Source organism: Zingiber officinale, chromosome 2A, assembly GCF_018446385.1.
Source record: "Zingiber officinale cultivar Zhangliang chromosome 2A, Zo_v1.1, whole genome shotgun sequence".
NCBI lineage: Eukaryota > Viridiplantae > Streptophyta > Magnoliopsida > Zingiberales > Zingiberaceae > Zingiber > Zingiber officinale.
In genome coordinates, this window is record NC_055988.1 from 23,150,495 (window position 1) to 23,164,471 (window position 13,977).

A 13,977-nucleotide genomic window follows, 5' to 3' on the forward strand; every position below is an offset into this window, starting at 1 on the left:
TAAAACCGTTGTGGTAGATAATTTCAACAACAAATATAAACCGTTGTGGTAGACCCTTTTTACAACAGATATAAACTATTGTGGTAGATAATATTTACTCGTTTTGTATTTTACAATAGTTATAAACTGTTGTAATATAATTTTAATATGCTTTTACAACTGATAAAACCGTTGTCTTTTATCACTTTTCACAAAAATAAAAAAAAACCGTTGTGGTTTACATATTTTTTACAACGTTTCTAACCATTGTCTTTAATGTTCATGTTGTAACGTGATAATACCAAACAACAATTATATTTTTAATATAAGCAAACCACCAATACAAAACATACAAAATGAGTTGTATTCATCAAATTTAGTAGTATCAAACCATAAATCACATGTTTTCCATTACTGTTCTTCATATGACTTTTACACATTAGCAAGGCAATTTATAACCTAACAAAGCTCACTCCTTGCATCCAAAATCTCAAGCCTCACGAATTGCCCGAGTTACATCCTGCAAGAGAAAAATTAAACAAAACTTATCAAAGAAAAATATAAAATATAAGAAAAAAGATAATTGTAGTAAGTACTGCTTGAACTATAACTATAGAATAAACATTTCGCATAGCTCTAATATCTGGACATGAGAGAAGGATTTCCAGAATTCCAGGACAACACTCAATGTCTACAAAACGGAAGAGAAAATTCTACATAAAATCTACATAAAATATAAAGCAATTCCAGGACAACACTCAATTCCTGTGGAATAACCGAAAAGTGAATCCAAGAGCAAGGCAGTTCAGCATAGCATCAAGGAAAATAGCATGGTTCCTTGGTTTAAACAAGTTCAAATGGAGCAGAAGTCTCGAATTGGATTAGTCATTTGAGGAGAAGTGTCTATACATCACTAAAACTAGTAGTACGATGTCACCAAGAACACTTATGAGAAACCGGGATGAAATAGATAAGGATTTAGATATTTGGCCTTAGCATCACCAAATAGCTGCATTGAAGCTTCGAGACTCATCGTTGTAAGATAGTTACATCCTAGTGAAAACTGTTAGATGATAGTTCTCAGAGCCATAAGACTTGTGCTAGAATCATGGACTAGATGGCAGTAAGGCAGATGCCATAGTCCAATAAGCTTCCTAAAACAAACAATAACATGTGAAATGAAGCATTCATAAACAAAAATAGAACAAAAAAGTATGCACATTAAAGCACCTGAATGGCTTGCATACGGTCTGTTGTGACCTCATCTGCAAATAGATCAAGAGCTTTCCCATTCTTTTTGAGTGTAATGAATCCCATTTTATCTTTGAGAGAGAAAGACCTTTCATTTGAAGGACTACAAGGAATTGTTTCAACAAAATGAATGATTGATCATGAATGCCATATAAACACAAAAGTGTGCAAGAAACAATTTTAACAGGAGTCACTACATGTAAGAAAGTTTGATATTGAGGTGAAAGACTTACAATTGGTAAAATTTGTTTGCCATCATGTCATGAATGTTTCTTATAAACTGCACAAGAGAGACAAATTATTCACATTACTTGCATCTTGTGTACTGAATTATAGTAAAACAACAGAACAAAGGACAATGAACATTATAATCATTTCAAAAAATTTATGGGATATAAACTAGACTCCGCATTTTTTAAACTAGTTAATCATATGACACTTATGCAAGTAATATACATGATTAAACTTACACCACAACGATGTTGGAAAAAAAAGCAGTACATCTTCTACCTTCAATGCCATGTATGCATCTTCCATGGCACGTCGTCTAAATATGAAGTCAGCTCGTCGTAAGTCGGCCTGGTCAAACTCAAAATGTTTTGAAGAAAATTATACAGTTATAATTAGATGTAAAATAAATATATCAAAAGACACTTTAACAGGGTTGTTATGGTCATCAATAACAACTTCCACAAACTCCATAGTCACACAGTCACGTAATTTCTTCCATTAACTCATAAAAGAAACTATAATCCACACTTGATATCCAATATACACATAATATTATGGACAATAATTAACTTGCAATATTATGAGAAAACAAGCAGAATATTAGCTTAGCAACCAAAACTAAATTATTTCATATATTCCTTGGACACAATCTACAATGGAGTATGTAGCACATTTCAACAAACACTTTGGTAGCTTGTTAAAGTTTTATTCAGTAACCATTCCTCCAAAAAAAATTTAAAATTATAAAGGCTGGTCATCAGTTTTTTTTTTGCCTACATGTTGTGTTTTCCCTCCCTCTTCCACTCTGATTTAATACCCTTCCATTCCTCACATTTAAAAAAGATTTCAAATGGCTGTGAAATACATCTACCCTATCAAGTTTGGTTCAAAACACTTGCCAGATGATTGCTTCATTCTTATGAAGCCACTATAGTTTCATTCTGAATGGAATTTCCTTTTAGATTGAGAAATAATACAATAATCTTCATTCCAGAATATTGAATATAGAGGATCTTCTTTACAACTCAAAATAAAATTTGATGATGGTTTTTCCAAATAAATAATGAAGGAAAAAGTAGAAAATCACGACTAAAGAAACTGAATAATTGCTGTTAAATACTACAGAAAAAGAGAAACCTCTAAGGCCCCATCACTCCAATGCTGATCTGCTACTCTCTTCAGATCAGATTGAGCCCTGTCCTTCAAGATATGCATGAATAAATCAAGCCATGCAGATAAAAAAGAGATTTTTGGCTAAAATTGGAAAAGCTAAGCTAGAAAACATACAGTGGCTAAATGCTTCAACCGAGCAGCCTTTTCCTTAACACCAAGGTCAATCTTCCTTGTGTCCTCCCTTGCACGAGCTTCCACATTACATAAATGTTAGCATTTCAAAAATATTGAAGGAACTCTAAAGAACAAGTGAAAACTCTGTTGTATTCAGATAAAGTATAGACTAAAGAAGATGTTATACCATCAAGCTTAAGAAATCCAAGTCGAAGAACAGCAGCATCTTGGCGTGCCCGATCATTTAGTCTTGTTATGCCACTAGTGCATAAAAATTCCATGGAAAAATATCACCAAAGCAAAACAATAATAAACAAGCGAAAAGATGATATCAAAACAAATGGCGACATAGTCAAAAGGTTGCACAGAAATGTAGTCTGACCATACATCTATGACCATTTGAATTAGCAATTTAGTTATGAGTAAGCTAATTAATTAAACTGGAGGCTACAAAAGAAGTTTAATTGTAAAAAAAAAACATGAAAGAAAAAAAAAGAGAATCTAGAGTATACCATATCGATCACATTTCACTCAGAATAACAACAATGAATTATTTCATAGTTTCTTAAAGCCAATGGTCTTTCTCAAAGATGTTGATCCGGTATAATGTGATACATTTGAGAATGAGCTTATAAATCCACTTCGGCCAGTAACTGTTATTTTGCAAGAAATCTTGCCAGCCATATTTGCAACTAGTTGATGCAACTATGCAACTTATTAAGAATTAATTAAACAGAGCGTCAACATTTATCCAATCTTCTGCAGCAAGCTTTCAGGCATATGTTGCTGAACCTTCACACATGCTGATGACCTCAAGAGTGTTAAGTTCCATATGAGCATCTCTATCAAATTATATGGTATGAGTATAAAATCATGTTAATATGTAAATTAGTACATGTAAGCACATACTACATTATCATAATCTGCACATAGCACAGGCTTCTCCTTGAGGAAAAAGGAGCTGCTCTTGGCAAAAGTTCCATACCAACATGCTAACAATCATGAGTTGGAATTACATAAATGTATCTTTTCTCTTTAAAGGAACCCCAAAAATCTCATCAATCTAAGAGAAACTAAAGATATGGGGAAAAAGACAAAGGGAAATTATAAATCGACCCCAAATACATAAAAATACCATCTTTTGATGGTAGACGAGTCGCAAGCCCCAAAATAACACAAATCATGCCGAAAAAGAATGTTGCACGCCCGGATCGTGAACACTGAAGCACAAGGAAAGCAGATCCAGCCCTCCCAGACCAGACATCAGCAGAACTAGGATGAAACCCAAGAAACAAGACAAAAAATGGGAGCAAAGCGCGAGTAAAACCACACCTTGTGTCAAGTTTAGACCTTAAGATCGCTAGACAGGCAGTGAGCAAGGGTTCCAACTCTTACACTGCAGTCCACATCTCACCATGGAACATAGAGAGAGCGAAGTGGGGGGATGGGAAAGGGAGAGGGAATGAAAAATTTCTTAGGGTTCGAGAATGCGAACGGGAAACACGGCGCTAAAAAGATTTTCGGAGAGAGGGAAAGCAAAACTGCAGGGGGAAACGAATAAAGTCAAAGACAACGATTTTATCAAAACTGTTGTCGTAGCCCCTAAAAACGCGCTTAAAGACAACGGTTTTATAAACCGTTGTAAAAAGTGTTGTTGTTTTAAAAAAGAAGTTGCTCAATGACAACAGTTTTAACAAAACCGTTGTCTTTTATATTTAATGGGGAGTTCAAAGACAACGGTTTTGGCAAAAACCGTTGTCTTTGAGTGCATACGCAATGCTTTCTCTTAAAACTGTTGTCGTAGGGGTGTTGTCTTTTAACATTTTTGTTGTAGTGGAGATTCAGCAAAAGATAACAATCCTTGATAAAATTGTTATCTTTGATACAACAATTTATTGCAAAAGAAAATCTTAATAACAGTTGGGACAATGGTGCAATGAATCATTGTCAATGAGAATATTTTTTTAACGCTATGAATAACGGTGCATAAGCCATCTATGATAGTGAAAAGACACTCTGAACCTGGTCCAAGTGACGTTCCGCTCGCCGATGATAGAACGTTGTGTAATCCACCAGGCGTTAGCCTCATCCCGTAAATGGAAAGCAGCCAGCTCTGCTTTCTCCCACTCTGAGCAAGCCATATAGAAGAAGGTCTGCTCCATAGTCTCTATCCATGACAGGGCCATACTCGGATCAAGGTCTCCTCGGAAGAGTGTGAATCGAGTCTTCATCGACTCTCCTAATACTGAAATCCTAGCTCATGCTGCAGCAATATCAGTGAGCTGTATCGGGACGGCTGCAGGAACTGGCGGAACCATTGGAACTGGTGCTACAAGTGGTACTGCGGAATAAACCGGAGGAGGTACTCCTGTTGCTGCTGCATAAACTGGAGCATAAGCCGTCGGTGGTACTGTAGGGTGAACATAGGTGGCCGCAGCTGGAGGTACGGTAGGTAATGGTATCGGATGTGGAGCAACTGCTGCTACTGTAGGCACCAGGGGCACAGATGCCACTGCTGTCGGGTACACTGTAGGTCCAGGTGGCGGTGGCGCCGAATACTTCATAGGCTGCGCTGTAGCAGACATCGGAAACGCCAATGGTACCCCTGATGGTACCGGAACTACAGTAGGGATAGGTACACTCGGCATAACCGAGGTAGGTACCTCTATAGGAGTCGTCGAGGTCTGAGATCCCGACGCACCCGTAATATGCTGAGTCTGTCCCTGACTGACAGGCTCATCAACAGTAGGCATCTCTGACATATCCAGAGATCCCGTGGTCCTCGAACGTGGTCGTCCAGCACCACGTCTCGCTGCAATACGCGTAGATCTCCTCATATCTGTTAAGTTATATTACAGATATTATTACCAATATAACAATCATAAAATAAACATCATACCTATTTGCTGTCTGGAGATGTTCCATCGTTGTCCAGTCCCCAATTTGACCTCAAAATTCCGAATGAGAAAATCGCCGGAAATCCATATAAATCCGAAATGGAAATCCGAAACATAACCATAACGAAAATCCGAAAATGTCCAATTTGACTCGCAAACCTGGCTCTAATACCAAATAAATTGTCACGCCCTGGAGGAGTCCCTGTCCGAAGAAATTTCGGCAGCATCTCCCCTATACGGCGGACAATCTGAAACTTTCTACATATCCAGATACCTCAGCCACATACGGCTAGAATAATAACAGAAATAAAATACAATACACAGACATTCCACGCAGTTTATATAACAAGTAAACGGAAGAATAATACTCTGACCCGAAATCAACCCTACTCCACTACACTCGTAAAGCTCAAATCCGACAAACTCACCTCTTCTGCCGTCCAGGAAGTCATGGAGTAAAACATATCCAAACCACAACAAAGTCCATCAACGATAAGAATCCATACAAGATCCATAAGTAAAACAATCCAAAACATAACAAGTTCAAATAAAGAAAAAAACCAAAAGATCATTAAGTCCTCGTGGTCTGCAGGGGACTAGCAACTGGAACTCTCTCCTGACAGCATCAACCTGGAAAATAACAGCAATGGAGGCGGGGTGAGTCTAACACTCAGCAGGTACAACTGATGTACAAAGTAAGGAAATAACACCTAGCACTAATCATGCGTACAGTGTCCTGATATAAAAAGGATAAAAATGCATCTGAAGTAAACAGGAGAGAAACTGTACTAACCAGGACCTGGGTATAAGGACAACAGTCCGAGTGATATGGAAATCCTGTATGCATGTCAAACATAGGTATCCAAACAATATGCAGCATATAAATGCAGCAAACACAAACACAAGCAATAAATGCATCATGCATATGATGCCAATGATGCGTCCTAGTCACCCCTGACGCTAGTCGATCATCTCACACCATAGTGAGGCCGAGTGGGTAGGGTTGTGACAACCGAGCACTCTGTCGTCACTACTCCTGATGAGTGACCGAGTGGACGGGATGCTATCGGAGTACACCTATCCTCCTACCCCAAATCATAAATGGGGGAGCGCAATGCTCTCAACTCCCGGTACACGATGACCGGGAGGAATCCCTGTCGGCTAACACATTGCATCACGCTACCCATGAGCGGACCAACGGTGCCTAATAGAGTCCCTGCTGCAACACACTCTGCCTGAATCGACCACTAACCCATGAGTGGTGGTGTGTGCAGATCCATGTAACTGGCGATGTGCTCAACAATAATGGAGCGAACTATCGCACAGCATGCAATCATGCAAATGGTGCATTGCACTAACCACAAAATATCCTGACCTAATCTATATATATATAAAAGTGCATCATAGGTCAACGAGTCAAATCAAATCAAAGGTACACAGAAGGTATAAAACCTAGGTCCTGAACATGGTGAAGCATGGTATATCACTACCCCTATAAGCATGTATCAATAGGTAAGGAATACATGAGATGCAAAACAAGCAATCAATCAATCATGTAACAAGTATCGGGTAGTGATTAACCGGAACAAATAAGAAACATAATTAATGCAACTTGTTATAATCACTACTATGTATATCAAATGACATAAGTCAAAAGTACCCGCCTCCGATAAAATGGTTCAAATCTGACTTTGAGATACTCGTCTCGCGTCAAAGTCCTGTGTCACCAAAACATATACATTTTTATTTAGCTAAAATTCAATAAATAGCTAAATAAAATCCTTACAACTAATTTAGGGTAAAACCCTAATCACATCATACATATAAACAACTAATTATACATTAATCATTTCATTACCCTAATTTAAATCTACACAGGTTCATATAATCAAATCACTACACCATACCTCAATCCTCAGCTACTGCTGATGTTGAAACAAGTAACACTGATGGATGGATTGCTGCCAAACCAAAACAAGCAAACCTCACAGCCTAGATATGGATCAACTGAAAACCCCCAAATTTTAGATCCACCGAACAGGCCATCACCTACTGGAATCCATCTTACTTGGCACTTTCTCCGTGATCAACCATCAAAACCTAACCACTTAAGGCGTGCCAATCTGCTGACAGGGATGGGTTGGCCGGAATCAAGCAAATCCTCCACCTCCACGATTTCCCGACAACCAGTAATAGTGCTTTCCTGCTGAAAGACAGAGGGGAATCAGACAAGAAATAAACCCTTCACCTTGCTGGATCGCCACTGCTCTGAGGAGAAATCAAGGCTCGGAGCTAAGGCCGGGCTCTGTCGTTGCGTGGAAAAAAGGAAGAAGACACCGGCGATGAAATCAGAAGAGAGGAAAGGCTTAAGAACCCTACCTCTATCCTTGACGCACGCTACCGGCGATCTAGTACACGGGTCCGCAAGATAGATGGCGTCAGCGCTAGGGCACGGCGTCGGGTCGTAGTGGCGACGACGCGACTAGGGCTCGGCTCCGGGATGAAGAGAAAATGGAGTGGCGTCGACTTCTCCCCTTGGTCATGGATTAAGCACGAGGGAGAGAGGAAAAACCGCCGCGACTAGGGCTCGGCTCTGGGATGAAGAGAAAATGGAGTGGCGTCGACTTCTCCCCTTGGTCACGGATTAGGCACGAGGGAGAGAGGAAAAACCGCCGCAGCCGACGGTTAGAGCTCCGGCCGTTAGGGCTCGGAGGAGTTGGGCGCGCGGCGAGGCTCGAGCACACGGGTTCGGTGAGATAGGAATACGAGAGAAAAGAAAAAAACACAGAAAAAGAAAAAGGAAAAAGGAAAAGAAATTAAAACTTTTCCTCATTAAAACAGGGTAACATAAACAGGCTTTTCTGGGCCCCGTTTTTATCCCCGTTAACTCGTCCATACGATCTCCGAAAAATTTCCGAAATATTTCCAGAAATTTCGAAAAATTCCCTTATTAATATTCGCCTATTTTCGATATTTTATACTCTCTCATTATTTTATCTCTCTTTATTTTTTCATCATACTTTCTCTCTCCTCAATCTCTCTTACCATACTCTCTCTCTATATTTTCTCTCATCCCACTTTCTCTCTCTTCATTCTTTTCCATCACACACTCTCTCCTCATTTTCTCTCATCACACTTTCCCTTTCTTCATTTTTTCCCATCACACATTCTCTCTCATCACATTTTCTCATCATACTTTCTCTCATCACACTTTCTCTCTCTTTATTTTTCTCAATTACTCTTTCTCTCTCAACACACTTTCTCTCTCATCATACTTTTTCTCTTCTCAATCTCTCCTATCAAGCTCTCTCTCCTCATTTTCTCTCATCATACTTTCCCTCTCTTAATTTTTTCCCATCACACTTTCTCTCTCATCATATGTGTCTCTCACATTCAATTTTACTTTCCATCTAATTTTTTCTCTTATTTTCCTTTAAGGGTAAAAAAATAAAATTTAAGTTCATTCCGATTGAAAATATTCAACTAACCAAACATTAGTTTTAGGAATGATACCCAAGCTCACACTCATTCCCATTCCACAATACTATGAAACCTATTCCCATTCCGATTCCTAGGAGAGAACCAAACATCACCTAAATTAAGTTTATTTTTAAATTATTTATTACATTCCATGAAATTAAATCATAAAATTTTATATATTTTAAAATAAATACAAAACACATAATAAATAATCAATTTTTTTTACTGATTTAATTATTAATTTTTAGTTAATAAATAAGAAATTTTAAAATTATAATTGAATAAATTGATGTTTTCTTAGATGAAATTTTGAAATAATTTAATTAAAAATTTAAATTTGATTAGGTTATTCATTTTAAATTTTAAATGTTATCAAGTTCTCAATTTAATTGGTATCAAGTATTCAACTTGCAAATCCTCCAGCCATGAAAATTTTTAACCGGTCTGTCAGTCCAGTGTTCTTAGATCAACCGTCCATTAGAGAAAATTCATCCGTTAATTCACCAAGATTTAAACACGATCCTTAAATATTTGAGAAACTAAAAAAGTGCCCTACCGTGGTACTATTACACAAGAACAACCTTATTTATTGCTTAAAACTTATTCAATTAGTTATTAAATTTAATAATTTAAACTTATTTTATTTAATTTATTTAACATGTTTATAAAAAGTTATTGCTGATTATTATTCACTAATATACTTGTTCAAATTTATTCATAAGTTATTGAAACATGCCCAATTAATTAAAATTGTGTTGTATTGAACGCACATAAACAATTCCATATTAAATTGAACACCAAACTTATTTTTGAACCATTGGTTCATTTACTGCCCTATCCGGCACGCTTGGGATATGCAACGAGGGCAGAATGATAGCGCACGCTTGGGATATGTACCGAGAGGACAATGTTGTTACCATCTCTATGATCTTGAACCAACTCCAGACCAATGCTTTGGATAAATATGCTCGCTCAGTCAAACTGATAAGTAAATTGTTCGGTCACACAGAATGAACAAGCCAAATGAAAGGCCATGGGGAAACCCTAACCCTACGGTCTACGGAGGGCCCTAACTATAGGAGAGTAACTCGAGGGGTGATTAGCTTGCGGGTTAGATTAACAAACATGTTAAGGTGCTTTCATACTAGGAAGCAACAGAGTTGGGAAAGTTGGCAACAAAGTTCTTTAATATATTTTGCAATGGGAGAAGGAAGCACGATGGCCTAAGTAAGATTGACTTTCCACATCTCTTCCCTCCAGGCCATTTCAAGTAGATATAAAAGAAACAAAAGGAGTTCAATAGGATGAACCCAGCATATCAAATGAGAACCACCAAAACCTCAAGAGTAAGATGCATGAATTGAGACTTGCTCCTCAAAATATTTGACAGTATGATTGATCATGTCTGAAAATTGAAAAGAGGGCATGCTGGTAATGGTGACTTGGTTATTGATTGGAATAGGACTTTTTACTATGAGAAAACGTTTTCCTTTGATCTCTCACACACTAAAACAAGTAAAAAAAAATGTTAGTGCCCAAAAACCAGGGGAAGTCTTTGGCGATAGCCCTTCGACGCTAATGACGCAAAGCCTCTGCGAGTGGCGGCCATGAGCACAGCCACTGGCCAAATCGGAGACAACTCCGTGGGTGTCCCTCAAGGCCTACGACGTCAGCAATTGGGGAAGTTTGCGACATGGATGCTATCTTTCTATGTGTTGGCAACCGGCAACAAAATCGATCGGAGCGGCAGCAAACAAGAGCAAAAGGAAGGGGTAGCAATTTTAAACAAGAGATTTGTCATGCATTTATAACTAACTATATGCTCTGATACCATTGTTGATACTCAATATGCATGAATCAAAATGAATTAAAATGGTAAACACTTACAACAATCTCCCGTAGATCTACAATCGGCGACGATTGGATTTCCTGTCGGGAGATAAATCATAGGATCGGAAGGCTCTCCACAATTCCACGAACCAAATCCCACCGTCTCAAACGTTCTTCTCACTCTCCCGTTGTTTCTTTCTCTACACCATGAATCAGCCCCCCAATGATCCTTGGACGTACCCCTTATAAAGGAAAATAACCCAAGGATATAATGGACTTTTCCATTAATAGTAGTGGGGAACGTGGGCATGTTCCCACGTTCCCCATTTCCTATAGGATCAACATCTGAAGCCAACTAGTGACGAGCCGAGCGAATCAAGGGATCAAACCCATAGACAGCTTCGGCGAAGAATTTGATCAGCTTACGAGGGAGCGAGGAGGAGAGAGGGTGACCGACAGAGGAGAGGTCCTGCTCGTCGACGCAGCTACAGCGGTGAAGCAACAAATCTTAACTGCCTCCAGAACAAAATCGCAAGCAACAAGACTCTCCTTTCTTTTCCATGGCCAAGGAGAAGGAGACGTGAGAAAGATCACGGTTTGCAGTGTACTCTCGCCTCTTCTTAAAAAAAAAATCTAATGGCCATTTATACCAGGTGGAGTTGTACTCTCGCCTCTATTTACAAACAAAAAAAACTGTAATGACCTTTTATACTAGGTGGAGTTTAGAGTTTAGGGTTTAGAATTTAGTCCCATATCGTTTGTTTTTGATTGACGGAGTGGAACTAGTGCTATAAAAGAAGAGGCTATGGCACTTTTTCATTCATACCTTTCTCGGCATTTTGGCTAAGATCAAGTGTAGTATCTGTTCTTATCAGTTTAATATCTGATACGTGGACCATTGGTTCACTATGATATTAAATTAATTTTTATTTTGGGGAGGGATCATTACAGTAGCTTGCTATTGGATCCTTCACGGCATCCCTGTGTTGCACTCTTGTAGGGGTTCGACGCACCTGACCAAGATAAATTAAATTTTTATATTAAATTATGTTTTTTTAAAATTATTAATTATAGTGCAAGAAATTAAATCTTAAAATTTTATATATTTAAAAATAAATACAAAACACATAATAATAATTGAATTTTTTTATTGAATTAATTATTAATGTTCACTTAATGAATAAGAAATTTTAAAATTAGAATTGAATAAATTGATGTTTTCTTAGATTAAATTTTGAAATAATTTAATTAGGTCCTTCAATTTAATTGAAATAACTTAATTAGTGTGGTTTTTTTTAATTTGGTAAGAAAAAATGATTTTACTCCGCCGAAGAAAGATAAATCACGCACCAAACAACTTTCTAATAGAGAAAATTCAAGTATTCAACTTACTAATCCTGGGATGGTCAATCCAACCATAAAAATTTTCCACCGGTCCATCAATCCAGTGTTCTTAGATCAATCGTCCATTAGAGAAAATTCATTCGTTAATTCATCGAGATTTAAACTCAATCCTTAAATATTTGGGAAATTAAAAAAAGTGCCTTACCGTGGTACTATTACACAAGAATAACCTTATTTATTGTTTGAAACTTGTTCAACTATTTATTAAATTTAATTATTTTATTTTATTTTATTTATTTAACATGTTTATAATAAAGTTATTGATGATCATTATTCACCAACATACTTGTTCAAATTTATTCGTAAGGTATTGAAATTGTGTTGTATTGAACGAACAAAAATAATTCCTTATTAAATTGAACACCAATCTTATTTTTGAACAATTGGTTCATTTACCGCCCTATCCAGCACGCTTGGGATATGCAACGAGGGCACAATGATAGGGCACACATGGGATGTGTACCGAGAGCACAATGTTGTTACCATCTTGATGATCTTGAACCAACTCCAGACCAATGCTTTAGATAAATAGGCTCGCTCAGTCAAACTGATAAATGGATCACTGAAAGAACATGCCAAATGATAGACCATGGTAAAACCCTAACCCTACAGTCTACGGAGGGCCCGAACTATAGGAGAATAACTCGAGGGGTGATTAGCTTACGGGTTAGATTAAGTAACATGTTAAGGCACTTTCATACCAGGAAGCAACAGAGTTGGGAAAGTAGGCAACAAAGTTCTTTAATATATTTTGCAATGGGAGAAGGAAGCACAAAGGCCAAAGTAAGATTGACTTTCCACATCTCTTCCCTCCAGGCTATTGTAGGTAGATATAAAAAAAACAAAACGAGTTCAATAGGATGAACCCAGCATATCAAATGAGAACCACTAAAACATCAAGAGTAAGATGCATGAATTGAGACTTCCTCCTCAAAATATTTGATAGTACGATTGATCATGTCTGAAAATTGAAAAGAGGGCATGCTGGCAATGGTGACTTGGTTATTGATTGGAATAAGACTTTTTACTATGAGAAAAAGTTTTCCTTTGATCTCGCAAACACAAAAACAAGTAAAAAAAAAAGGTTAGTGCCCAGAAATCAGGGGAAGTCTTTGGCGATAACCCTCTAATGTTAATGACGGAAAGCCTCAACGAGTGGTGGCCATGAGCCAAGCCACCGGCCAAATCGGAGACAAACTCCGTGGGTGTCCCTCAAGGCCTACGACGTCGGCAAATGGCGAAGTTCGTGACATGGACGCTATCTTTCCATGTGTTGGCAGCGGGCAACAAAATCGATCGGAGCGGCAGCAAACAAGAACAAAAGGAAGGGGTAGCAATTTTAAGCAAGAGATTTGTCATGCATTTATAACTAACTATGTGCTCTGATACCATTGTTGATACTCTAAATGCATGAATCAAAACGAATTAAAATGGTAAACACTTACAACGATCTCCCGCAGATCTGCAATCGGCGAAGATTGGATTTGCGGTCGGAAGAGCAATCATAGGATTGGAATGCTCTCCACAATTCCACGAACCAAATCCCACCATCTCAGATGTTCTGCTCAGTCTCTCGTTGTCTCTTTCTCTACACCGTGAATCGTCTCCCATGATCCTT

General features: G+C 38.0%; 1 protein-coding gene and 1 non-coding gene across 2 annotated transcripts; one reads left to right on the forward strand and one right to left on the reverse strand.

The window, feature by feature from the left end:
- Nucleotides 1–839: 839 nt before the first annotated feature.
- LOC122044458 (senescence-associated protein OSA15, chloroplastic-like) lies at nucleotides 840–3,188 on the reverse strand. The gene is made up of 7 exons (XM_042604931.1): nucleotides 2,936–3,188; nucleotides 2,749–2,825; nucleotides 2,599–2,661; nucleotides 1,741–1,809; nucleotides 1,464–1,510; nucleotides 1,210–1,333; nucleotides 840–1,133 (listed from the first exon to the last, which is right to left on the reverse strand). Exons 1-7 carry the CDS (start codon nucleotides 3,027–3,029, stop codon nucleotides 1,086–1,088), a joined length of 522 nt encoding a protein of 173 aa, XP_042460865.1. The 5' UTR covers nucleotides 3,030–3,188; the 3' UTR covers nucleotides 840–1,085.
- Nucleotides 3,189–11,777: 8,589 nt separating this feature from the next.
- LOC122044825 lies at nucleotides 11,778–11,973 on the forward strand. Its single transcript, XR_006129823.1, has one exon. It is a non-coding gene; the product is annotated as a U2 spliceosomal RNA (small nuclear RNA).
- The last annotated feature ends 2,004 nt before the right edge of the window (nucleotides 11,974–13,977 follow it).

What these genes read in the sequence shown, in the direction of transcription:
- LOC122044458 (XM_042604931.1), bottom strand. Translation starts at nt 3,029, where the DNA reads ATGGAATTTTTATGCACTAGTGGCATAACAAGACTAAATGATCGGGCA. An exon ending in GGTTGAAGCATTTAGCCACT is followed by an intron (nt 2,662 to 2,748) that starts GTATGTTTTCTA and finishes CATATCTTGAAG; the next exon opens with GACAGGGCTCAATCTGATCT. An exon ending in ACCGTATGCAAGCCATTCAG is followed by an intron (nt 1,134 to 1,209) that starts GTGCTTTAATGT and finishes TGTTTGTTTTAG; the next exon opens with GAAGCTTATTGGACTATGGC.